At 37.4% G+C, this 24,651-nt stretch overlaps 3 protein-coding genes across 5 annotated transcripts; 1 reads left to right on the top strand and 2 right to left on the bottom strand.

Moving 5' to 3' along the window:
- Positions 1-206: 206 nt before the first annotated feature.
- si:ch211-79k12.1 (uncharacterized protein LOC568891 homolog) lies at positions 207-9,645 on the bottom strand. The gene is made up of 7 exons (XM_056763104.1): positions 9,492-9,645; positions 8,768-8,889; positions 7,560-7,770; positions 6,825-6,979; positions 3,872-4,016; positions 1,179-1,320; positions 207-930 (listed from the first exon to the last, which is right to left on the bottom strand). The coding sequence occupies exons 1-7, from the start codon at positions 9,547-9,549 to the stop codon at positions 843-845; spliced, it is 921 nt and encodes a 306-aa protein (XP_056619082.1). The 5' UTR covers positions 9,550-9,645; the 3' UTR covers positions 207-842.
- A 936-nt stretch (positions 9,646-10,581) lies between these two features.
- si:ch211-79k12.2 (uncharacterized protein LOC568844 homolog) lies at positions 10,582-14,107 on the bottom strand. Of its 3 annotated transcripts, none has more exons than XM_056762117.1 (3): positions 14,069-14,107; positions 13,324-13,558; positions 10,582-13,252 (listed from the first exon to the last, which is right to left on the bottom strand). In XM_056762117.1, the coding sequence occupies exons 1-3, from the start codon at positions 14,087-14,089 to the stop codon at positions 11,823-11,825; spliced, it is 1,686 nt and encodes a 561-aa protein (XP_056618095.1). In that variant the 5' UTR covers positions 14,090-14,107; the 3' UTR covers positions 10,582-11,822. The 3 variants fall into 3 exon arrangements, with proteins under 3 accessions (XP_056618095.1, XP_056618094.1, XP_056618096.1); XM_056762116.1 differs by having other exon boundaries at positions 13,938-14,096; XM_056762118.1 differs by lacking the exon at positions 14,069-14,107 and adding an exon at positions 13,879-14,054.
- A 2,299-nt stretch (positions 14,108-16,406) lies between these two features.
- LOC130432644 (NF-kappa-B inhibitor delta) lies at positions 16,407-24,595 on the top strand. The gene is made up of 12 exons (XM_056762119.1): positions 16,407-16,530; positions 18,655-18,791; positions 18,876-18,906; positions 18,999-19,204; positions 19,530-19,741; positions 20,181-20,286; positions 20,381-20,527; positions 20,606-20,657; positions 20,804-20,958; positions 21,335-21,451; positions 22,030-22,194; positions 23,070-24,595. Exons 1-12 carry the CDS (start codon positions 16,518-16,520, stop codon positions 23,136-23,138), a joined length of 1,410 nt encoding a protein of 469 aa, XP_056618097.1. The 5' UTR covers positions 16,407-16,517; the 3' UTR covers positions 23,139-24,595.
- The last annotated feature ends 56 nt before the right edge of the window (positions 24,596-24,651 follow it).

Raw genomic sequence — 24,651 nt, 5'->3', positions numbered from 1 at the left:
ATCCAATGGTTTGCTATTTTCGATTTTGCCTTATAATCAGCCAATCATGTGTTGTTTAACATAAATGTAAAAAGTTTTAGGGAGTTTTGATGGATTTGCATAGAGATAAAAGTCTGCTGTCAGTTTTGGATTATTGCATGGGATAGTTGAGCATCCATGTATCTTAATTAGATCATGAAAACACTGGAGGCTGAATACGTTGAACGTACAACTTAAAACAGTTTATTTGCTTTAAATTCAAAGACATACAGGGCAAAATCAAACACGTGCAAAAGTGCAACACAGTCAAAGTGCAAAGAGTAATTGGTTGAGTATTAGTCTGGATCTTATCTACTGCCCTTTCAAGAGAAACAGATGATTATACATTTATTTAAAGCAATATTACATTTTTTACATCTGACTAAATGATCTGATAGCCTGAAGACAGTGAGTTTGCATAAAAGAAATGTTAAATGGTTTACATAAACTGAAATCTGCCTTTTCAACCCGAGAACGAGGGGAGAAATAATAATTCAAGGTCAGCTCTCAAAACCATCTTTTCAGCAGTTCTCAATTTTGCAGCGTTTTTAATCAATACGGAGAAAATTGCACACCTTTTGTTGAGGAGCATTTCTGCCGAGCACACTGGACACGACCTACCTTGTTAAAACCATCATTTGTTCCACCTTTGTATGCTTCTTGATTCACCTTATAGACAGATAGTTTCTTAATTATACATCTAAATAAAGACCCTAGACCATAAAATCTATACACAAAGTTCTCATCACTCTATAACTTCCCCTTCTAATTATTATCTCTTCAGTTTTCTCTTCTACCCTCTAGTCCTCCATCAATTTCACTCTTTATACCAGTGGCTGCTTGTCAGATATGGTGGAGGGCAGGGACTCCACGCTGTTTCTGTAGATGGGTTTCTTCTGGGAGCGGTCATCACTGAGGAAGAGAGAAATATAAATGATTAACATGGAAGAAAGTGTGTTATATCCGAGAGAATAAGAAAATATGTGGGGCTCTTGGAGAGATGGTTATTTACACATGGTCTAGTCTGTCTGAACAGCTCTAAGGGGGTTAAGAAGTGATGGGGATTGAGAAGCAGTCATCACTGTATTTTAAACTCATTATTGATTTACAGTACAACAAGCCATGCCTCCATGTCCTTTTAGGGAGGTAAGAGTACTTACATGGGACCCTTGCAGTTCCTTTGGCTGGCTCGACGGCAGAGGTATGTTATCATGGATATCCCAATCAACACAAGAACAAATCCTACACAGCACACTGTGAGAATAACTTGACCAGCGGTGGACTCATACCATGCTGCATTTTCTATAAGCACAAACAGGGAGATAGTCATTATAACTCTGCTAAAAAGCTTGGTTGCAAAAACATTTGCTGCATTCCAATTCGCCTACTTATACTAGCCCTAATAGTAGGTACTGTTTTTGTGTTGGAATAGTAGGTACTTTTGAGTGCATCGACAAAGAGATTGCACACACTGGGACATACTAACAGGAAGCAGAAGTGGTCGTTGTTGCCTAGACAACATTGTGGCCAATAACTGTCACACCCATCAAAATACAGCTCTTCTTTCAATTAAGGTATTCTTTCATTCAATATTTCGTATGAATGTAATGTTTACTGCATACTTACATTTTTTTTAATTTTGGTGACGCATTGTAATATAACTTATTAATGCAGTGGAGCCTCACTAAACTCCGCCTACTTGCGGTGAGTTGTGGGTAAAATAACCTGTCAGAGTATGCATCATTCTGGAGCTTGAATTAGTGGTAGTAGAGCATCCGGAAATCTTTGGAATACTATTTTCAACATAATACGATTTAAACATACTAATTCTACTTTCGAATACTAGTAGGACGGATAGTATGCTGATTGGAACGCAGGGTAAATCTAAAAAACTGATGAACCATCTTAACCGACTAAACACTTTTAAATTAGTAGTTCAGCCTTAGGCAGGTAAGCTAATTGTCCATAATTATCTCTCTTTGCCAGATTGCTTGTTGTAATGGGAAAAAGATTCAAAATGTTTAAAGGGCAATTTGAGGGCAAAGTCTGACTCGGCAGAAACTCTTAACTTTAATAGTAAGTACCTTACTGGGATAGTTCCCCCAAAAATAAAACCTGTCATCGTTTACTCATCCTCTTGTCATTTCAAACCTGTATGACTTTCTTCTGCAGAACACAAAAGAAGATATTTTGAAGAAAGTTGGTAATCGAACAACAGTGGTATCCATTGACTTGCAATGATTTAGTGTTCATTCAATGAAAGTGAATAGGTATCGCCGTTTTTCGGTTACCAACATTGTGAGTAAATGATGACAAAATTTTTATTTTTAGAATTTTGGATGTTGGAACCTAAAACTCAGAAAGTGAATTTGTTACCTTGGTTTACAAAATATACTTTTGCCTTTAATAAAACATGTCTGTGGTGAGGAAGGGAGGACGGGAGCTGTGAGGCGGGGGAAATATCTCACGGAGGAAATCGGGAGCATAAGAGGACGAGCGACGGGACTGCTGACGAGAGAGGACCGGGCCCGGATATATTTTAAGTTTGTATTTATGTTCTCGACCGTGAGGAGGCTGCCAGTCTTTTACTTCCGTGTTATTGTTTGTTTATTTTGATTAAAGTTTAGTATAAATGTCCGCCGGTTCCCGCCTTCCTTCCACAGGTTGAACTGTATTACAATGTCTTATTTATTTTCACTTTTATTTCGATCAGTTGCCTACTTTCCTGTTCTTTGAGTCCTAATGCATCTCCTGCTTCACAGTCTTTCCTCACTATATACAATCAACCAAATATAAAACATTCTCCTCATTATAATTTTTTCTTGGATTTCCCTCTCTCATCTTTGTCATTCGTAGGTCCTTCATCTCAACCCTCCCTCATCTCTGCAGCTTCCTCTCTGACCTCATCACCCACAGAAGACTAATGTCCCTAATCCTTATGTTATTGCTTTGCTGTTATGTCGCGTGACAACTATTTACTATTATTAATATTCATGACTGTAATGCAATAGTCTAATGGCAGCTATTATTGTCCTGCACTGTGTCTACAACGCAATCGAATGACACGACAGAGCTGGAATGTTCTTGTGATGATCAATGAATCTGTCTTAACATGTGGCAGCTGTAGCGACGGCTCCATTGATTAGAATGGAAGCATTCTGGCTTTGTCGCCTAGGGTTGATGCAGGGCTGATCCATGTCTTTCTTTCTTTAACATTTACTAACAAAAGACATAACAGTAAATACGTTGAAATCAATTTCCAAATAAAATTGAGGGCACCAGTGATGCTGTAAAAGGCAAAGGATGATTTGCAGCAGTTCATGTCTGCGCTATTTTAAGATTAAATCAGAGATTTAAAATTTAAATATAACGTACATTTAATAAAATAAAAATGTTATTTATTTTAAATTATCTTTGCTCGCTGCTGTTTAGCAGTTATGGGACATTTCATCTAACTTGCACGCCTGGTCTGCAGTAAACTTTCGGTCTGTGTTTGGCTAATGTCTAATAATATAACAGTTTATATTTAATTTATGGTAATATGAATTGATATTATTATTAAATCTATAATAATTGTATTAAATACAACTAAATTTAGCAAATAGTTTATCTTAATTTTAATAAACAAACATGTTTTAAATGGGTTGTCTAGTTTTGTTGCATTTAAAGAATCCATGTGGGACATGGATAGCAATCCAAATTTTATGCATTAAAGAATCATATGCATCTATGATACAAGATCTATATCTTAATTATCATTTCGTCTATTTCTTTGGATTATTTAAACCCCATCCCAACACCATGAACTTGCTCTAACAGTCATCTAACATTGCCCCCTTCTGGCAGCTCGGACCTGGCAGGACAGTGACGCTGACAGTGCGTTTCTTCATCAGGGATTGCACAGTAGGAGATTGAGCTGTACAGGTGTATCTCCCTCCATCCTGCCTTGTCACCTTCTCCAACTTCAGTTTATGGGCAGACAAAACCCAGTCCTCTCCCTTGATAGAAAACAAAAATAGACAGGAACGTTTATAGGAGAGGTGAAAACTAAAGCAAGAACTAAAAGGCAAGATTCACATTTTAATTTCAAAGAAAGATAAAGCAGAAGTACTTAATAATTCTTAGTAAGGGAACCATGAATAAGGGGAAACCAAAGTAATGGATCCCATAAGGGGAATAAAAACTACAACAGTGCAAAATTGTAGCACTGAATTTTAACAGCGAGTGTAATGAAAGTATAAAAATAACCAGAGCATACACCTTAAAACGTCTATTGTGAGGTTACTACATTTAACCAAAAAAATCCTTTTAATACTGAATAATTTTGGTGAAGCAAAAATGTAGCCTTATGGTAACAACTGCATGTTAGCACCTTAACAAGAGGACAAAACAGGGAAACAAATGACTGTGCAAAAACTGGTCAAACCACATCATAACCTCACAAATGCCTTTGGCTCCGAAAGGGGATTTTGCAGCCTGCCAAAAAAGTCAATTTCAATTTAAATGAGAGTGAATTAAGAGGATTCTCAGTCAGGCCAAGTTCTGGCTGAAGCACCATTGTTTAATTTAATCCACTGGCTCCCAGCACCTTCCTGTTGCCTCTTTCAAAGAGCAGACACAGAGCGTAGTAACCGGTAGCTCCTATACTCAAACGTACTACTATACTGCGTTGCTATATTTACAGGAATCTGCATCTGTTATACCTTGGGATTGGGAAGCACATACTGCAGGGGTCTTCAACTACTTTTCTTTGAGGGCCAGATTCCAAAAGTATATGTAGGATCCGGACCAGTTTTTTACCATATCCTAATTTCTTCTGTTATTTTTTATTTCTGTTATTTATTGCGTTTTGTTTCGTTTATACTGTTTTGTTGCTGTAACATATAGGCCATATATTAAAACATGCACACAAATATTGCATCCAGTATACACTCACCTAAAGGATTATTAGGAACACCATACGATTACGGTGTTTGACCCCCTTTCGCCTTCAGAACTGCCTTAATTCTACGTGGCATTGATTCAACAAGGTGCTGAAAGCATTCTTTAGAAAAGTTGCCCTGAATTTTAGATTGCGACTTATCATGCGTACAAACCGATTGCCTGGGCAATGCATTTCTGATTTTAACGTTGTAAATTATCATTTTTTAAGTTCTTTGGACTGACCGATCAAATCGCTTTATATGACGTAGATCACTATGAGCCGCGAGAATTATTCAAAGCGTTTTGGACTTTTAAAGATACGGCGTCTCAGGAGGACATGCATTTAAAGCACACCTTTCTTAAGGTCTCTCCACTTATTTGAAATGTTAAGGCGGGCCAGGCTAAGATGATTGACGGGCCGCCAGTTGAGTAGCCCTGACATACTGTATTGAAGGCAAAACTGATAATACCACAGTTTTGTAAGCTTAATGTTATTTTTAATAAGCTTTATTTTATTTGGCTTTATTTGTTTGTTTGAGTATTACTTTCTTTAAAGTGTTGTTGTATTTTATTCTATTTAAGGTTTAATTTTGATCTGGTTATTTATTTCCTGTTGATAATGTTTGTGTTTTCATTTTTGTTTGGTGTAAGTTTTTCAAATAGTTTTTCAATTTGTAGTTCAATTAATAGAAATGCATTAATGGTTTTAATTTAAGCTTCACGTAATGATAACAACCCTGATTTGGACAGAAGACATTTGTGCTAAAGTGCTAAGGTTAAAGCAGTGACTGTGACAATGAATGACACTGCGTTGTTGTGAAAAGTAATGGAGGGAAACATTCTGAGAATCTGAGGTACAGGTCTAACCACATTACATCACATGCAATTATATGGCCACCTGTCAACCGCCCCAATGACATTTTAAAGGGAAGTTTGGCCTGAGAATAAGTACATGGCATGGTGCTCTCGGTTCTGTGTGTATTTGAGAATGTCAAGAATGTCAACAATTACACAAGGAGAGGCCCAAAAGCTTGTATGATGCATAAACACCGGAGGAATGTACTGAAGAGGTGACTGTGTATGCTATTTATATGCAGATTGAAAGTGTAAAAGGGAGTTCACCAAAAAACTATTTTAAAAAAAATCTGTCATTATTTACTAACCTTCTTGGTTAACAATTTATTTGTTCTGCCGAACACAAAGGAAGAAATTTGGAAGAAAGTCAGTAACCAAACAGATCTCATCCCCCATTTACCATTGTAAGGAAAATAAACATGGGAATCAATAGGGGGTGAGATCTTTTTGGTTACTAATATTCTTCAAAATGTCTTTGTTTTTAGCAGAAAAAAGAGTTACATTTATACATGTTTGCAACGATCTGAGGATGAGTCAATTATGACAGAATTTTATTTTTGGGTGAACTATCTCTTTTATGCACTGTAAAACATAGATTAGTGTAGTTGTTATTTCCACATGTACAAATATATATATTTTTTGTTGTTTATATAATCCTTATTAATTATATATTCAGGCTTGTTAAGTCAATAATATGTTTAGCACACAAAGCCAGTTGTTTTAGGTTTTGTGAAAAAACATTCTCACAACATGACTTAGTTTTGCTGTCTATCCTGCACCTCAACATTCTGGGACTTTTCACACATGAACCATGCACGCATACAAGTTCCTTTTTTAACTAAAAATGATAAAACTCACAACCCTTTCATTTGAACTGTATGGAATTTTTTCAAATAACCTCAGATGCACGAGAAACCTCCACGTACAATTCCTTGAAATAGGCAATTCGAATCTCACCACAGACAGAAAAATGAATGAGGTTTGGAACAAGATAGAATTAATATAACATAAAATATTAGATACGTCACCTCTTTGGTCCAGAAGTAATCGGGTTTCTCGGAAGCTGAAGTGGAACATTCTAGCTCTACGTCATCCCCTAATCGAGCTTTCAGCTCCTCCACCTGGTTGAAATAACGGGTTAGGTAGCCCAAACCAGCCCGGTGCACTGATACCTCTCGCATATCTGAGAGAAAAAGAGAGAGCGCATGGATGGATACACAGGATTAGTCAAAACAGCCCTGAATACATTCACATGAAAACAAGGAAGCAGCACAAACAAATTCAGATAATTTACATGTTGACATAATAACCTGCACATGCATTTAAGAATCTCGTTGGAGAAAAAGGATGAAGAATTATTTAAGATTATGGTGTATTAAGTCTGTTCACATATTATCTTGTCTCCATCTGTTATGTGTATTGACCCTTTTTGTACAAATCTTTTTTCAGTTATTCCAATAACTCATCCCTGGGTACAGCAAAACCACCATTCAATATCAACATTGATTTAGTCATCTTTTGAGAGAAAGAGTTTTATTTCTCCTCTTATATTTAGATCCAAAACAGAAAACTTCTCATGTGACAACGAAAGACTGAGGAGTTATGCATTTAGACAGTGTAGACATACACAAATCGATTTGTGTTCGTAACAATTGATGGACATTTGCGTCGCTGCTTAATTACATAAAGAGTCTTAAACTGTTTCCTAAAGATTTCATCAGCCCATGATGTGAGTTCTTGGCAGTGATCTGACTATTACTCACAGTGGATGGGGATGGAGAGTGACTCTGAAGAGTTATCCGGTGCAGAAGAGTTCTCAGACACACAGCGGTATGGACCCTCAGACCAGGACTGGATGCTTGAAATTAGGACAAGAAGTTTGCCCTCCTCTCTTCTCACATCCACATCATACATGAAACATCTGCGGTATAAATACACGTCATCTGCCTGGAGACGATACCAATTCCTCATGTACTGTTGGGAAGAAAAAGAACGAAAAATTTCACTCATATATAGATGTGTAAAATAAGTGTCACATTTCAATTTACATGATTACATTAGATTTGATTTTAGTGCAACAAAACTTTTTAGTCCGTTCATAAAGGATGTTTAACTAAATAGGTTTTTATATATCGTTTTGTATAGAGAAGGGTGTTTCTACTTTGTTTCAAATTGAAACTAGACAGATATTCTGACTGACATGGGAGTGAATAAATAAATGTAAACTGTAACTTTGACACACAAATTGACTGCATGGTCAAGGCTTGCCTGAGATTGTATCTTAAATGGGGATTGCTTGCTGAAATTGCTCAAATATGCTATACATGTAGGAAATAGATTTTGACACTTGGGTCTTACTGACACAGGCTAATGAAAGTTTGCAAAACAAAACATCTGTCTTCGTGATTGGTTGTATAGAAACAGAATTTGTCTTGGCACAACTGAAACTAGAAGCCAGGAAAAGGTGACAAACAGACAGCGCGTCGACAGACGAAGCAGATGTTGTGAATCCTCGAAAGGCTTCTCAGTGCCAGATACTAATTAAACCCAGAATAACATCTCTTGGAAGCCTGGAAAAACACATACTGCATTCTGCTGTGTAAATACTACTTTCAGTCCTGATCTCCAGACAAATACATTTAAATGAGAATGTTGTTGTACCTTGTTTGTTCTTGTTCTTGCCCTGACAAATAAGTTAGTCTATAAAATATTGATCAAAATTGTGACGGAAGAAACTAACTTCCTTATCAAATACCTTTGTAGTTCAAGATCTCTGTTTACTGTAATCATATTGGCAGCGATACAGAGGGGTTAGGATTACAGCACAACCAACCTGAACCTGCTCATTTCTCAAGAAAAAGAAAGATGTTGTTTCACTGTCAAGCTGATGTTTTATAAACATTCGCAGACAACTGTAGGTCAAAGCATATTGTATACATGCACATTTATGCTTCTGAGTGAATGGCCGTACCTTGGAGTACCTCTCAAAGTGCACTGAGCTCATATTGAGCTTAGAATCGGTGTCCACGCACTCCAGCGTCACATCCTGTCCTTCCAGAACAGGCTCAGATGGTCCTTTTACCAACAGATAAGCTGAGGATCGTAGAAAACGAAACAGTTTTGAAATAGCATTTGCATATCACAGCTTCCTGTTTGTTCAGGAAAAAAATGGCCTATCTTACAAGGCCAACATTTTTATTTTTGTAATATCCCCTTACTGATTTTAATATGTTAAAAACATGACACATCTGTGGACACCACACATAAAAACAACAAAATAAGCATCCAATTCGAAACACTATCTGATATAAAACGTGAATTGTGAAGTGAAGTATCCATCAATAATGCAATATTTACGTTTGCTCACATGCAATATTAATGATAACATACTATTGTTGTCAAATGAACCACATGATGGCTAAACAAATTTCTTTCATTTTCAATTTTCTTTCAAAAACTCTTTCATTTTCACGACTTATCCAAACATGCTTTGATTACATCTAAACAACTGATAATTCATAGAAATTAAAACTTCAAGTGTTCACTTCTGAAGGTACATTATATTTAAAACAATAACGAGCAACAAAACAAAATAAAGACGATACAAATATTGCTTTTCAATAGGCCTACAGTGTATGGTAGAAAATAATTTTCAGCTGCGAAACAATAGCTTTAGCAAAACAAAATATATTTACCACTTGAGCTTTGGAGACTGATGAGCGCGAGCACTGCGAGGATAATACAGACCCTCATTTTGACTCTCTTGACTTCTGCGCTTCAAAACAAACTTCTGCTGAAATGAACGTTTGTATTCACAATTTATGACCGAAGAAGAAGGCGTGGCTTGCTATTCAAGTTGAGCAGGTACTTTTATTTTTGTTACATATTGCAATAATAAACAGAGTTTAAAAAGCATGTAAAAGTATATAATAATTGTTGCAAATAATTTCGTGCTTTATCAATCATAACAATTAAAGACAAAGCTACGGCGTGGTTTCACTCATCCACCCATATGCAAATCGGTTTAAAGCGTCAGCTGTATCCAGCATAATCTTTGGCCTTAGAGTGAGTGCATACAAGGATGTTGTTTTTTATATTGCTTGGGGGGACGCAACAGGGAAGTGCACCAATCCCTTATAAACAATCCTCTTATTTTGAAAAATAGCTCCCCAGCAATGTTTTTTAAAGAATTCCTTGATCAAATGTTTTATTATATTGATAAACTGTGATCATTTGTGAATAACAAGGAAACATGTAAAGGTGAAATAAAACCCCGCTTTGCTTCATGTGGATTTTAAAAGAAACGCTGTTGCTCACTTCACTGAAGCGCAAAATGTTTGCTGCGGCTTGTTTGCTGTTGCGAGGCCATATGAAATGGATCTGCGCGCATACAGGTAAAACTTCTAAATCAATGTTTGTAATGAATAGGTCAGAATCATCCACAGACCTGCCCAACACAGGCCCAATGGAAATTCCCTTAGAGTTCATTGACCTTTACAGTAATAACTTTGACTTCAGGTAACTGTAGGTGACTCAGCACTGGTGACTTCTTAAGGGAGTTCATACATCGACTACAATTATACTTTTGAAGATTGTATGCGCTGTTCGTTCCCAGTCATACAATACAGAGTACAGTATAAACATTTTGAATAGGTACTTTCCCCTCTTCACACATACACGAAACCTTGTCTTTGGTATACCAGGTACTTTTTAATCATAATATAATGTCGAATTGTAAATCTTAGTATAATTTCAAAATAGAAACCAATAGAAAACAATTCCAGCTTAATCTGTCTGAGGTTAGTTTGAGGACATAACAGTGCATCATGATAAATCACAATTCCAGGTGGTCATTGTAATGTTGTTGTTCTTCAAATGTTGTCTTTTCTTATCCTAACAAACATCCATATTGTATGTATGAAACGGCATATCCAAAGATTTATTTTCAATCGAACAGGTGGACACAGACTGACAACTGCTGTTACACTGTAACGTTGATTTTTGTAACAAGTGTTTCTCTCCTTTTGAAACAAAGAAAAAATCAATATAAGGCAGTACAATGTCATATGTCACAAGTTTTCATTGATCAATGTTCACACTGACAGATGTACAGAAATAAATATGATGATCCGTGCTGAGAGGTGACAGTCAACAGAGTGAGTATAACAACAATATAATGTTAAATACATTTAATACAAAAATAATGGACAATCCTTTTTTGATAGTTACTTACCTGGACTAGTGTAAAGTCAGCCAAACCACTTTATGTTATCTTGTCTAACCATGAGATGACCTATATGTTATAATACTGATTCCCACACAAAATACTGAAGTGCTTTTATCTGGTGAATACATGAATTAATAACAAACATTAGTTCTACAACAATTATAGAAGTGAGAAGGAAAAAAAATTAACCAATAAATAATGAGCTTTTAAAGCCAGAATCTAAAATTGTTTTGATTTGCCTAGAAAGATTCACATGAGGATAGGCACTATTACTTCATACAGTACACAAAAAATACAAAAAGAACCTTTTCATTATAATCTAGTTCAGCGGATTTTCAAACACTTAAGAGAATTGTTGATTTAAAAATAGTAGATTAGGAAGACTAATTGTGCTAAAACATAACAGTGTTTGCCAAATTCTAACAAAATTAAAACAAAAGTGAAAGTTACTGATTTAAAACTTAAGGAACAAATCGCAATAGTTCATCATAAATTTGGTTCTTGAGGCACAAGTCACAGACAACCGAATATTACATGACCAAACAATAATATTCTGTTTGTTATGATGGACTGATACCAGCTCCCAACAATTGGATAACATAGAGATCTCATTGGTTCTTGTGGTAAGAAGTTTGGTCACAAGACATGCAAGAACAACCAGATCTTCTGTTATAAACTTACAGTACATCATTTGACTTGGGCTGTGTACATGAAGTCAATATTTAATTTGAGTCTATATGTGCATATTCAGGTGCCATCAGTATTTCACTATCTGCTTTCTCAGTCTTCTGTCATTCATCTAATCTTTGTGGTCATCTGTACCTCTCTCTTCCCTTTCTCTCTCTTCTTCTGAATAGTGTTCCAAAGTCTGGTGTCTATTTCTAGATGGAGCATCTGGGAAGCGCTGACCACAGTCCTCACAGACATATGGTAGGGCTGTTTTGTCACTATCCCTGCCTAATTGTTCTTTGCCGGACAGATTCCGCCCGTCCGGTTGCCTAAGAGGGATCAGGTTGAGAGGTTCTTGACCAGAGACTTGGATCCTCTGGACGTCTGATGCAAGAGCCGACGCAGTGGCAGCCAGGCTTGGCCTACCCACAGAGTTGGGCTCAGTCACAATCCCATGAACTGTACGGTGATGAAAGCGAATGCCAGAGCGGTTAGAAAAGCTCTTTCCGCAGAGGCTGCAGACAAAAGGCCTCTCACCGGTGTGGATGCGAGTATGGATCTTTAGCGCCCCAGACTGAGTAAAACACTTGCCACACTGAGCACACCGGTAGGGCTTCTCCCCCGTGTGTGTGCGCTGATGGGCCCTCACCCCAGCCAGGTGAGGGAAACCCCTCCCGCAATACGTGCAGGTATACGGCCTTTCTCCCGTGTGTATTCTGCGGTGAATCTTGAGGGCCCCTGATTGGCTGAAGCTCTTCCCACAGTCCACGCAGCTGAAGGGTCGGGCGCCAGTGTGCACGTTGAGATGGATGCGCAGGTTGCTGTGCGAGTTGAACCCGCGGCCGCATTCCGCACACAGGAAGCCGCCCGCTTTGGATGCGTGCTGGGTACGCTGATGCTGCAGCAGTTGCGATGGGCGGGGAAAGGAGGCGCTGCAGTGCATGCACGCCAGTTGCTGCAAGGTCTCCTGCTGCACGTGGCCCTGCTGGTGCAGCAAGAGCTGGGCACAGGTGGGGAATGTGCGCTGGCAGGACAGGCATGGGAAGGAGGACAGCGACTGGGCAGCGTGGTGCAACTGTGTACACGGTATGCAAGACCTAAGATGGCAGTGATGGTGGTGATGACAATGGTGGTGGGACCGTGCAGCATGCTCTTCTGAGTCTTTTTTGTGATGGAGGAGTTGAGCACAGGTTTGGAACCCACGGTGACAGCAAAGACAGGGAAAAGCTTGAAGAGGTGGGGCATCAGGGTTTGCATGTGGGATGGGACTGTGGGTGCTAGTGCCTTTGTCCTGCTGCTGAGGGTGAACAGGTTCAGAGTTAGATGTGCTGCTGGGCTCACTGGTGTCCTCTTCTAAAGAGAGACCCAGTCCGAGACACAAGCCCAGGCCCAGGGGGGCAGAATTGGACTCTTTGCCTTGCTGTGATAGGATGGACTGGGGGGGTGAGGGTGGTCGGATTTGTGAGGCGGAGGTACCTCTAGGTTTCATAGTCTGGAGTGAGGAAGGAGAGGGTGAAATGGAAAGTGGGCAGCCAGGACATGTACAGGGACGATGCTGAACTACAAAAGAGTAAGCACATGAATTAAGTGTGTGTGGAAAAATAAACAAACAATACACTGATTTTACTCACTTATGCTTGCATGGTCTCTAGGTAATATTTCCCGTTCCTCAGAATGCAGACCAAAGGCTACAGCACTTTTCACCTGGCTTGATCTAGAAGGGTTGGACTGGGGACAGACTTTGGGTCTTGTCATGTCCCAGCCAGGTCTCAAAGTTTCATCAATCCGCTGATCTCTCAGTGGCGCAGAGGCTGCCATAAGGTCACCAATGAAGTTATGCACCTCCAGCCAAGAGCACGGACCCGGCTGTGGCACAAATAAACAGAAAATCCTGTACTGAATAGCAAACTTTAAAGACAATACTACATTTATGAATTTTATTAGAAACTGGATTAAAAAAGCTCAACAACAATTAAAATTGTTCTCATGCAGCATGTGAAAATGACACGATTGGACACGCTTAGAATGATGTCAAACAAGCGTTACAGCGAGTACGGTATCAAAAGTCACATCATATTAAATATCACAACAATTTCATTCATCCATAAAGATGCACGTAAGATAATCAATTGCTTGCGTTGACGTTTTTTTGCGATTTATTTTCCATACATATGTATATACAGTACCTATGCCTTGCGTTACAACCCCTTCATACTTCCTCGTGTTTATTATTTTATGTACTCACGGGGAGCCTGTCTTTGTCCATTTTTGGATAGAGTGCCTTTAAATGCAGGGGTGTGCAGCTTTACACATTTATCTACTTTATTGGCTTTTCAAGTCCTGCGGTGCTAACTGATGTATATTACCGCTACTTACTGTTACACTGTAGCGGTTCATATCGCCATTTTATCCAACTGTTTATTTCCGGGATATAGATCATGTGACTACATGAAACTCATTTACTTTACAAAAATGCATATGGCATTATGACAAAAAGTTTAAGTCATTTTTCAGTAATTAAACTTGTTAAGACGTTTTTTTTTGTCCGTTTAGAAGCTAGATTGATGGTTTTATACTGTCACGTATAGAATAATCTCCCGTTCAATTTGACTAGACTTCCCATCCTAATGCAATAACATCACTACTTTTGTGTGCTATGCGTAATTATTCATTCGTTGGTTAATATCTTTCAAACACAAATATTGTCAATACACATCATTGTTGTCATGGCCTGGTCTGGCCTGTTCTATTGTCATTTAATGATGCCAAAATTGACAATAGTCAACGGTGGATCAATGTAATGTTGATATTTTCCCAGAACATTTCTGAATAAGGCGAAACGCTTTGATGATCTATGGAGTCTATGTATGTTTGAACACTAGATGGGGCCATTTTCCGTAAAGACAGAAACCGCTTGCTCCACCCTCCCCTCAAAATAATGAATGGCTATATTTGGAATGGAACTTACTGCACAGTAGACTAAAAGTTGTCAACTATTTTAGTATTTGTATGTTTCATATGTATGTATCATTTGTACTAGTACTTTTATAACATTCATAATATTCTACATTGAAAAATATGCCTATACAAAATAATGTATTGTTATTGGAAACATAGTCAGTGTTAGCCTATATACAATATATAACACATAGCACATAGAACATAGCACATAGAACATAGAACATAGAACATAGAACATAGAACATAGAACATAACATAACATAAAGTGATGAAGTCACTCTTTTTCTTTGCCGCTGGAATAGGAACGGTGGGTGGAGTAGGTGAGATCAAAAGAGAATGTTGGTGATGTGGAGAGATGGGGTGGAAATGGACACGGTGGAGCACTCTAAATGCAGATTAGCTGATAAACTGCTTCACTGTTACTTTAGGTAGTTGTTGGTCTGAAAAGGAGGTAAGTATCTTTATAAAGAATAGAGGAAACAAAAAAAGAAGAAATAGTTCTTTGGGATCATTAGGACAGACACATGAAGAGAGAAGTCTGGAGATTCCACAGGAAGAGGGAGAAGCAGTGGTTTAAGGATGAGGATATTCCCCTCATTGTCATGTCTTGACATTATTGTATAGAAACTAGGGTTAAACTACTCAAATTAATACCAGTGTAAATGTCTTCACTTGTAAACAACTACAAGGTAAACTCAGTCTTAATGAACCCTAATAAATACAGTATTGAACTAATGTGGCAATGAGAAAAATAATAATATTAACCATTACATTATAGGCACAATTTTGTATCATTCTGGTTCAGCTCAAAAGATTTTAAATAAATATTTGGGATTCCTGTTCCCATTATATCATGCATTTGGCAGGCAGTTTTATCCAAACTTGGTAGATTCAGGTTTTATTTTATTTTTTGGGGTTATCATTATGTGTATTCTCTACTATTACATTAGTGCTGTTAATTAAATGCTCCACCCGTTCATATAGGTAATATATATAATCCATATAATTAAAAAAACTATAAATACTATACTATATATAAAAATATATACTCTACTATATGTTGTGGCCTAGGGGTTAGAGAGTCGGACTTGTAACCAGAAGGTCACCGGTTTGATTCTCACAGCCAGCAGGTTAGTAACTGACCTGCTTGAGCAATGACCTGCACTACTCACTGGATGGGCTAAATGCAGAGCTCACGCTGAGGTTATTTGTCACCATAACTGACAAATATGTCAATTTCACTTTATTATAGGCTGGCAAATTAATAGGTTACTAATTTATGTTGTTTTTGTGCGCTTTAAAGTTTCAAAGTGCCTTTATATAGCCTAGGATAATATTTTATTGTTCTCAAGATTTTAGGAAATAAATAGAAAATAAAATATACAAAATTCTATTTATATATATATATATATATGTTTTTAATTAATTAAGTAATCAATTGTCAGTTAGAGATTCTCATATATCAAAAAAATGTATAGATATATAAATAAGTCATTAAATGGATGAATAAAAGATTAAATACAGTACATACATGTCATGATGAGCTCTAGTCTGGGGCTTTTGAATTAGACAGGTGCCCCAAGGTCCCGTCAGCAAAGGGCGGAGCTTCAGAGAAAGCAGACTAACAGATTCGGTTAATAAACAGTTACGGGGCGGGGCAAAAGATGGGCGGGTATGTATTTTGTATAGCCTACATAGTGAAACGTGCAACAATAAGTTGATAATATTCAGTGTCAGACAACAGCGGGGAGGACGTGATCGAGCTCGTGGAGTTGACATTTAACAGAGCCTGGCTTGCGACTGACATCATTCATTTCACCTGGCGTGGGAGCCGAAATTTAAAGACAGCAAAAGGGATTCTGACATGCATCAGAAATGTAAGTAAGGCTTTTTAAATGGATTTATTCAGTTCAAAATGTTGGAGATATTAGATCATTACCGATGCTGTTTTGTAGTAATAAGTCATTTGATAGCCTATTAAAGCCTACTCAGCAGGTAAACGTCGTTGACATTTTGCTGTAGATAACAAACTGTATGTTTAACAAACTAGTTTGTTTACATTATTGCGTGGTTGTGTTTAATTCCCCGATCAGGCTAAGCACGAACGTAAATTCTGTCATGTATGACCATTTCAAAATAGACTTTACTCATTTGAATAAAGGATCCCCAACAACATAGTGTACTATCATTCAATGAGCGAATATTTAAAACTATGTGGAGAAACCCCTTAATGAATTACTCCTCCCTTATATGCTTTCAGTTCCCGTTTTTCATGGGTGGGTCTCGTCAGCAACGTAAACGTTTTTATAAATAATAATTACAAAAAGAATAAAAAACAAAGAGTCATTGTACAAATGTCATTAGAAACAGAGCAAGTTGCCCGGAGTGTTAACCACAAATAACATTTTTTACATGTAAATAATGATGTCTAGAATAGAGCGTGATGAACGGAATCCCCGCTACGTCACCCACGCGCGTGACTCATTGGCCAGGGATTTCCGTCTATGAACTCGAGAGAGCGGCGCAAGGGTATCCCTTCCACTGAAGCCCAACCTTTCGGACATTTTCAACACTTTGATCATACACAATAGAGACGTTGGAAGAGTAAAATAGGCTACATGTATATATTTAAAACATCCAGTAAATGCATTAGGTATACAAATGAATTGCTATTTTAGTAATGTAGTATATTGTTCATCAATAGCTCTGCTAAATTTTGAAGACACTGCATGTGTATTAAAAGATGAAGAGAAAGGACAGATAAGAAAATCAATGATTGAGATCATCCCCAGTGGAATTTCCATACATGAAACCAGAATTGCCTTCCTCTTTTAAATCCCCTTTTAGAAATAACCCACATCAGCATGTATTGGTGAAACCAATACTGAAAAATGATAGCAATAAAGAAAGGTAGTTGCATGTTTTCAACTTCTTGAAAACATGACAATTATTAAAGAAAATTGATGCCACAAAAAACATTTCTGGATTATTTCTTTGTAGGAAAGAAATATCTGTCAGTGTAGAAGTCATTAGATTATTACCCATATTGGATTGCAGACTTTATTTTTATGTATTGCAATGTTGTCCTCTGCGTCAGGCAGCTGTATTCAGCTTAGGTCATCACTCAGTGCAGTCTTACTATCTGGTGTCGTGCCAGGTATCAAAACTGATTCAGGATCAGCTACATTATAAATATAGCACACAACCTGATTGGGGCCCCTTCGAAGAACATACGTCACTGCTGCAGGAAGAAGATGTGGTTTGCCGCCAGGGCGTAACGGAGAAAAGGAAATAGCAACAGAAATAGTGAGAACCCTCTCCATAGACACAGGGTTTCTGGTGAAAGAGATAGGTAGACATGAGCTCATCACCACTTTTCCAAATGGAATACCTTCCTCAGAGGCGAGAGGATGAACATTATGCTCCTTCGGTGGAAATATCTTATCTCACGTTTTGGGTCAAGAGATTAAAGAAACTTTCCTCGCGTTTGCTCTAGAATACGTAACCGATGCCCACTGGAAACCTACTATATTTGCATTCTTTTTCAGTTTTTGTTGGTGACTAACACAAAGAAAATACATTTTTGTGTCATACCAACACCTACTACTATAAAGATGGGCTCATGGGAAAAACACATTACTGGAGAAATCAGTCAATATAACTTAAAAACTACAAGAACAAACGTGCGCTGAAGAAACTTGTTGCCACTCTGGGTTAGCAATGGCATTTAATACAATTATTTTTCTTAGCACCAAGGTTGTGTATATTTATCTTTTTAAATTATGTTTATAGTGATGATGAATAAATCATATTCTTAAACATTGATTTTCAGTGTTTTGTTTTCTCTAAATATATAATGTTTTATACAGTATAATCATCAATTAATAATATGTTTATTTTATTGTTGTAAAATTGTTCTTTTGTTCGATATTTAAAGAGAATGATATATTTAACAATGTATGACTGAGAGATACCCAATAACATTTTACGTCTGCCAACAGCACCGAAGGAAAAGGTGTGTTACCCTCTGCCCACAGTGAAGAAACTCCTGGAGCAGAAGAGAAAAAGGGAGACCTCCTCAGCACCCCCGTCCTATTCCACAGTGACATACACTGCTGGTGGCCCTGCATCCGTCCCAGTGAGTAAAAACACTGATTCCTAAATATAAATGTCCTTAGAAAATTACACAGACTTTACTCATTCTTTAAAATTCTTCAAACAGGGTTTGACATCCGTACCATCTCCATCTGCTGGTAAGTCTGACAAGCTCGGCTAGATAGAGGTTGTTGTATAACTTATATCATGGTATCATTTGCAAAATTTCTAAATCTCTTCTTTTTTACAGGGGCCAGTGTAAGCTACTCCGATATGGGAGCAGTCAGATACGACCATTGGGAGGTTCCCAGCATTCATCCGCCTCAATCTTCCCTGCAGCTGTGCAATCCATTCCCATTTATGCCCAACTTTTCCCAGACTGGACAGACTCTTGCCACTGGCTACAGCTCCCAGCAGATGCAGGACTGCCACGATGGCCATGCAACACAGCAATATGTAAGAAAACCTCAAAAAGATTTTAATATGAATTTAATATACAAACTTGAACATAATACAAAATAAGTTCAAAAGCGGCCTTAAATTGATCAATTAAATCATATTTACATTGATTCAATTGGCTGACGCTTTTATCCAAAGCAACTTACAAGTAGGAGAGCATATAAACATTTTGTCAACACGCTAAACAGTGCCGTTTGTTTACAAGGCCATGCTTCTAGGGATCCTCCTGGAAAAGCTGGAAAGGGAGAGAATGAACAAGAACTTTTTTTTAAGGCTGTAGTGGGAATCATAAACTTAGTCTGTAGTCTCTTTGTCCTCACAGTCCATAACCGAGTGCCCTGTTACTGCTTCTGGGACTGATATGAGCTCTGGTCTGTGTTGGCCATCTGAATCTAAACAAGAGGATCACGCCAGCCAGTATATTCTCCAGGACTTCAAGAGGCAGATGGATATTATAAAGCTACAAGAGGCACGAACATTCCTGCAGAACATGGATTACTGCAGAACCACCTGGCAAGATGATGACGGAGACACGTAAGTCATTGGAATGTGTATTTGAAGCTTGTTCTGAATGTGGGATTAATTACTAGTGAGAACTAGTGCAGGAATAGGTGGTGATTTAGATTAATGATCTACAAAAAATTAATCTGCAGTTACTTTAAGATGTGACAAAATAGCTAGATTTTCCCAATGACTTTGAAATTTGGTTTAATAATTGTTTTTATACTTATTTGGATACATTCCATTAACATATGTATAAAGTGCATACTGTTATTATGTATATTGTTTTCCTTTAACATATCTTGCAATTATGTGGCCACACCAGACCACATCATTAGGTGTTTTACCACAGAGTTCTTGTGAGTTTCTCAGCTCATAAAACCTCGGCAAGTCCTATGACTCCAATAGAAAGCAGAAAGCGGAGTTTTTTACATCAACGAGAACTTAAACCAAATTTTCTCTCTTTCTTTAGGATTCTACACATCTACACTGCTAAAGGTTTAAGGGAATATGCTTTTGCTGCTGCAGAGAAACTGTGTGAACTGGGGAAGCTGGACTCCAAGGAGCACAAGGGCAAGGTGAATATCACAACCCAAGACTGTTAAATCAGTAAGGGCCCATTTTACGTTATATTTGGACCGCAAATTGAATTGCTTTTCTTCTGTATCCCAGACTGCTTTGCTGGTGGCCGTGACAGCAAATCAACCAGAAATAGTCAGAGATTTACTCTCACTTGGTGCAGACATCAGCACATGTGATGTCAATGGTCAAACTGCGCTTCATCTGGCTGCCACATATGGCTTTCCCCAAATCATGCAGGTTAGCGGGCTAAGCCATCCACTCGTTTGTACGCAATTCAGAATAACAAAACATGCATCTAATCGGATTAATTTATAGGTTATACTTTCGTCAGGACTTCCAGTGGACCTGGAGGCTCGTAATTTTGAAGGTAATCATGAAATTACATTTCCATGTCTCGATTTTAAAGCGATCTTAATGCAACTGCATGAAACGTTGACAAATTGTGATAATATGAATATGTTATTATTTAAGTCATTGACTATGTATAATAATAATAATACTCTCTTCTTTAAGGTCTGACTCCTCTGCACTGTGCTGTGATCTCTCACTGTGGCACGATGAAGGCTATAAATGCCTGGCTCGTTGATGGCAGTCTACATTCTCAAGCGGAGGACAAACTTATGTGCTTGCGGTTTCTTATAAATGCTGGAGCCTCAATACTCAGCCAGGTACTCTTCATTTAACTAGTTTGTACCATCACACAACCTGAAAATTACGTTTTTGGTTCTTTAGTGTTTCTGTTGTTCAGGACAATTATTTGAATTAAGAGTCTTTTTTAACACTGCTCAGTGTTGATCAGTTAGTTACAGTAAACAGCAAATCACTGATATAGACATTTTAAAAGACAGTAGATTTTCCATGGTATGAGAAAATAAACTATTTCTTTCCTAATGTTCCTTTCTGAGAGATAGACAAACAATTTACTTTTGTCATTGTTCCATATGCAGTAGTTTCGTTTTGAGAAGGAAATCTCATTCATGCCAAGGGTGCTTTGATTTAGGTTGGTTTCACTCTGTTGACTAGTATTGCTACGGCCTTTTTCAGGAAATCAAAAGCAACAAGACAGTTCTTCACCTGGCAGTGAAGGAGGGGAATATCCATCTTGTGCGCTTTCTCCTGGGCCTGCCGCTGTCTGATATGCAGGCCTTCATCAACCTGAAGGTGAGTGACACATGATAACAACAGATATTTTATTGAAGTGGTTTCATGTACTCATACTTCATTGATTTATCTATCACATACACTAGTTCACTTTAGGATGGGAGTCAGCAATCTTTTTGATCTTTTTTTACTGATACTGTGCCGCTTCACCAGATCAGTTTAAATGCTTATTCCATTACTTGGTATTTGTTGCCCTTGAGTTGTGTTTGTAAAGTGCTCCTTTCTCTTATTCATGTGATGTAATTTTTTTCGGTTACACTTTATTTTAAGGTCCAATTCTTGGTATTAATAAACCTTTAACTATGACTTCTGCCTCAGTAAACCACTAATTTGTTGCTTATAAATAGTTAGTAAGGTAGTTGTTAGGTTTAGGTAGGATTAGGGAAGTAGAGTATGGTCATGTTTAATATGTGCTTTATAAGTACTGATAAACAGCCAATATGCTAAAAATAGGCATCAAATAAGCAACTAGTGAATAGTGAGAATTGGTCCCTATACTAAAGTGTTACCTTTTTTTATCCTGCAGAGATCCTCATTTTAATATACAAATAAATAATGTATATAAAATATATTTTTAGGCTCACGGCCACACCGCCTTACACATGGCCGCAGGACTGCATGGAAGCCCCTATCAGGAAGACCTGATCAGACATTTGCTGAGTCGTGGAGCTGATCCCAGCATCCGCAACCTGGAGAACGACCAGCCCGCTCATTTACTGCAGAGCGGGGATAAAGGAGAGAGTGTAAGAGGCTTTTCTTAATTTATAAAGAATTGTCATCACTTTTGTTAACATTAACCAATGCAAGTTGAGCTAACATTAAACAATATTTCTACCGCATTAATTAATCTTAGGTCATGTTCATTTCAGCGTTTAGTAATACAACATTAACATTAGTATGAAATTTAGTGGCATCTAGCGGTGAATTTGAGATATTGCAACCAACGGATCACTCCACCCCTCCCATTCAAAGCACTACGGTGGCAACACAGGATGTCGTCAGGTTTTCACTTCTTTGCCGAAGGAGATAACATAATTACGAAACGTGCTCTGAGCAGTTTGTTTGTTTTGGGCTACTGTAGAAACATCATTAGGAAGAGATCCTCCAAAAAATGACACACAGCACCTTTAATGCACTATTTAATGAACTAACATGAACAATTGTATTGGCATTAACTAACATTCATGAAGATTTAAGACCATTGCACATAGAATCCGAAATTTGTGCAAGTTTAAAAATAAATACGACCTCACTTTGTGTCAACCACATTTACACGCTGCCCCCGATATTTTTGTCCGTCATAAAAAAAATCGGACTGGGTATCCGTAGCAAGGATTTTGAAAGGTCTTTTGACAATTCAGAGACACCATACAAATGAGCGCCAAATACGAGAGAACGCATATGAAAATTTCGGACTATATGTGCAAACACCTTAACAGATACTGATAAGCTTGTTTCTTGTTAGTTCAACTACTGTTGTAAAGTGTTACCACATAAATTAAAAACAAATTGACATGTACCACAGAGGATATCCTTGAAAATAATAAATTGAAGTATATAAATTAATATATCAAGAGGAGAATACATAGCTGACATTCTTATTTTTTTCTTCTTTCAGCTCAAACTCATATTGAAGAAAAAAACTGCCTCTAGACGGCGTTTTACATCCTTACAGGACCCAGAGTGACCAGGACTACTTTTGCAGTCCCAGCGTACCCAACCTTCTCCAATAGGGTTATAGTATTGAGGAAACCAATAATAGTACAGTATGTACATTAAATTATAATAGTTAAAATAACATCCATCATCAAGACATCAAAATTTGTTGCGATTAGATCTTTATCAAAATAGCCAAATTATCAGAAAAATTGCTGCATCTAGTCTATCTAGATTAGAATAAATCTAGTTTGCCATTGGAGAAGGATTGGTTTTACCTACAGTATCCTCATATGAGGATTATAAGTATTGCATCATTTTAGTATGACAGTAAAGATCATAGTTGATTCTTTATCAAAAAACTGATTCTCAGTGAATCTAAATGCTCACTTGGCCTTTGGGTGTTTTCATGTAGCATGAAAGTGAAGCATGAATTTGTTCATTAATAGTGATTTCAATGAAATCGTCATGAGGATTCAGTTTCCACTTTTAATTATGAACCATATTGGTTCGCTTATATGGGCAGCTAAATTGTTCATGGAACCCACTGTATCAGTGGGAAACTTTTGTTTTTACATTATTTATATTCCCTTTGGATGTTGTGCATTTCATATTATTATATTGTGAATGTTCAATGGTTCTTTGCATAACTGCGAAGAAATCTCTTCTTTCTTTACAAGTTCTTCACATCATAGTATTGGTTTGTGGATTCTACAATGATGTCACACTGTAAAAACCTCATTGGTTCCATTTGGAACCTTTTTCATCGAATGTAAGTTACTTTCTTATAGAGGGAAGATCTGTTTCAATATTTATTTTGTTGTAAGTTGTGAATGATAGCTCTTTATCATGGTATACAGTAGGACGCTTGATATCAAGTACTTTCAGGAGATGTGTCAACTGATTATGTGAATGTGTTATTTTGATGAGTCATATGAGGGGGTGAAATGTCAGGGCGTTTTGTGGCAAATCTACTCAACTACACTGCTGTGGTCTTAAAGGTCTTTAAGACCTTCTAGTGTCAAGATGTCATAATCTATAAGACTTAACTTAAATTGAATTGAGTGGTATTAAATAAAAGAATGAATCGTTTGATTTCAATGTGGGGTTAATAGTCACCTTTATCAATATTTTAAATGTTGGAGATTGAATCATATGTAAGAAAACCAAGCCATTTATTTACAAGCATGATTCACTGTGTTAAAGTACCATGAGTCCCTCAGGAAATTCAAATGAGGGAAAACACGCCAATGCCTCTTTCTTGTAAAATGCTTTGATTTACAGGACTGGGGACTTATGAGAATTAGTTCACAGTTGTAATGACCGTGTAATGACCTTTAAAACAATGGTCACTGTTTAAGTAAATATCAGAGCAGTTGAGCGATTGAAATCAATGACAAAACCAAAGTTGTTCATCTGGCATTAAAGTGTGCATATATACAATATTACAGGGATGATATAAAAATATTGTATTTGTAGTTTGATATTTACATATCATAAAATATCCATGTTATGCTGCAAATGTTAATGAATGTTTAATCATA

Source organism: Triplophysa dalaica, chromosome 12, assembly GCF_015846415.1.
Source record: "Triplophysa dalaica isolate WHDGS20190420 chromosome 12, ASM1584641v1, whole genome shotgun sequence".
Classification (NCBI taxonomy): domain Eukaryota; kingdom Metazoa; phylum Chordata; class Actinopteri; order Cypriniformes; family Nemacheilidae; genus Triplophysa; species Triplophysa dalaica.
This window is presented reverse-complemented; position numbering and strand designations above follow the sequence as displayed.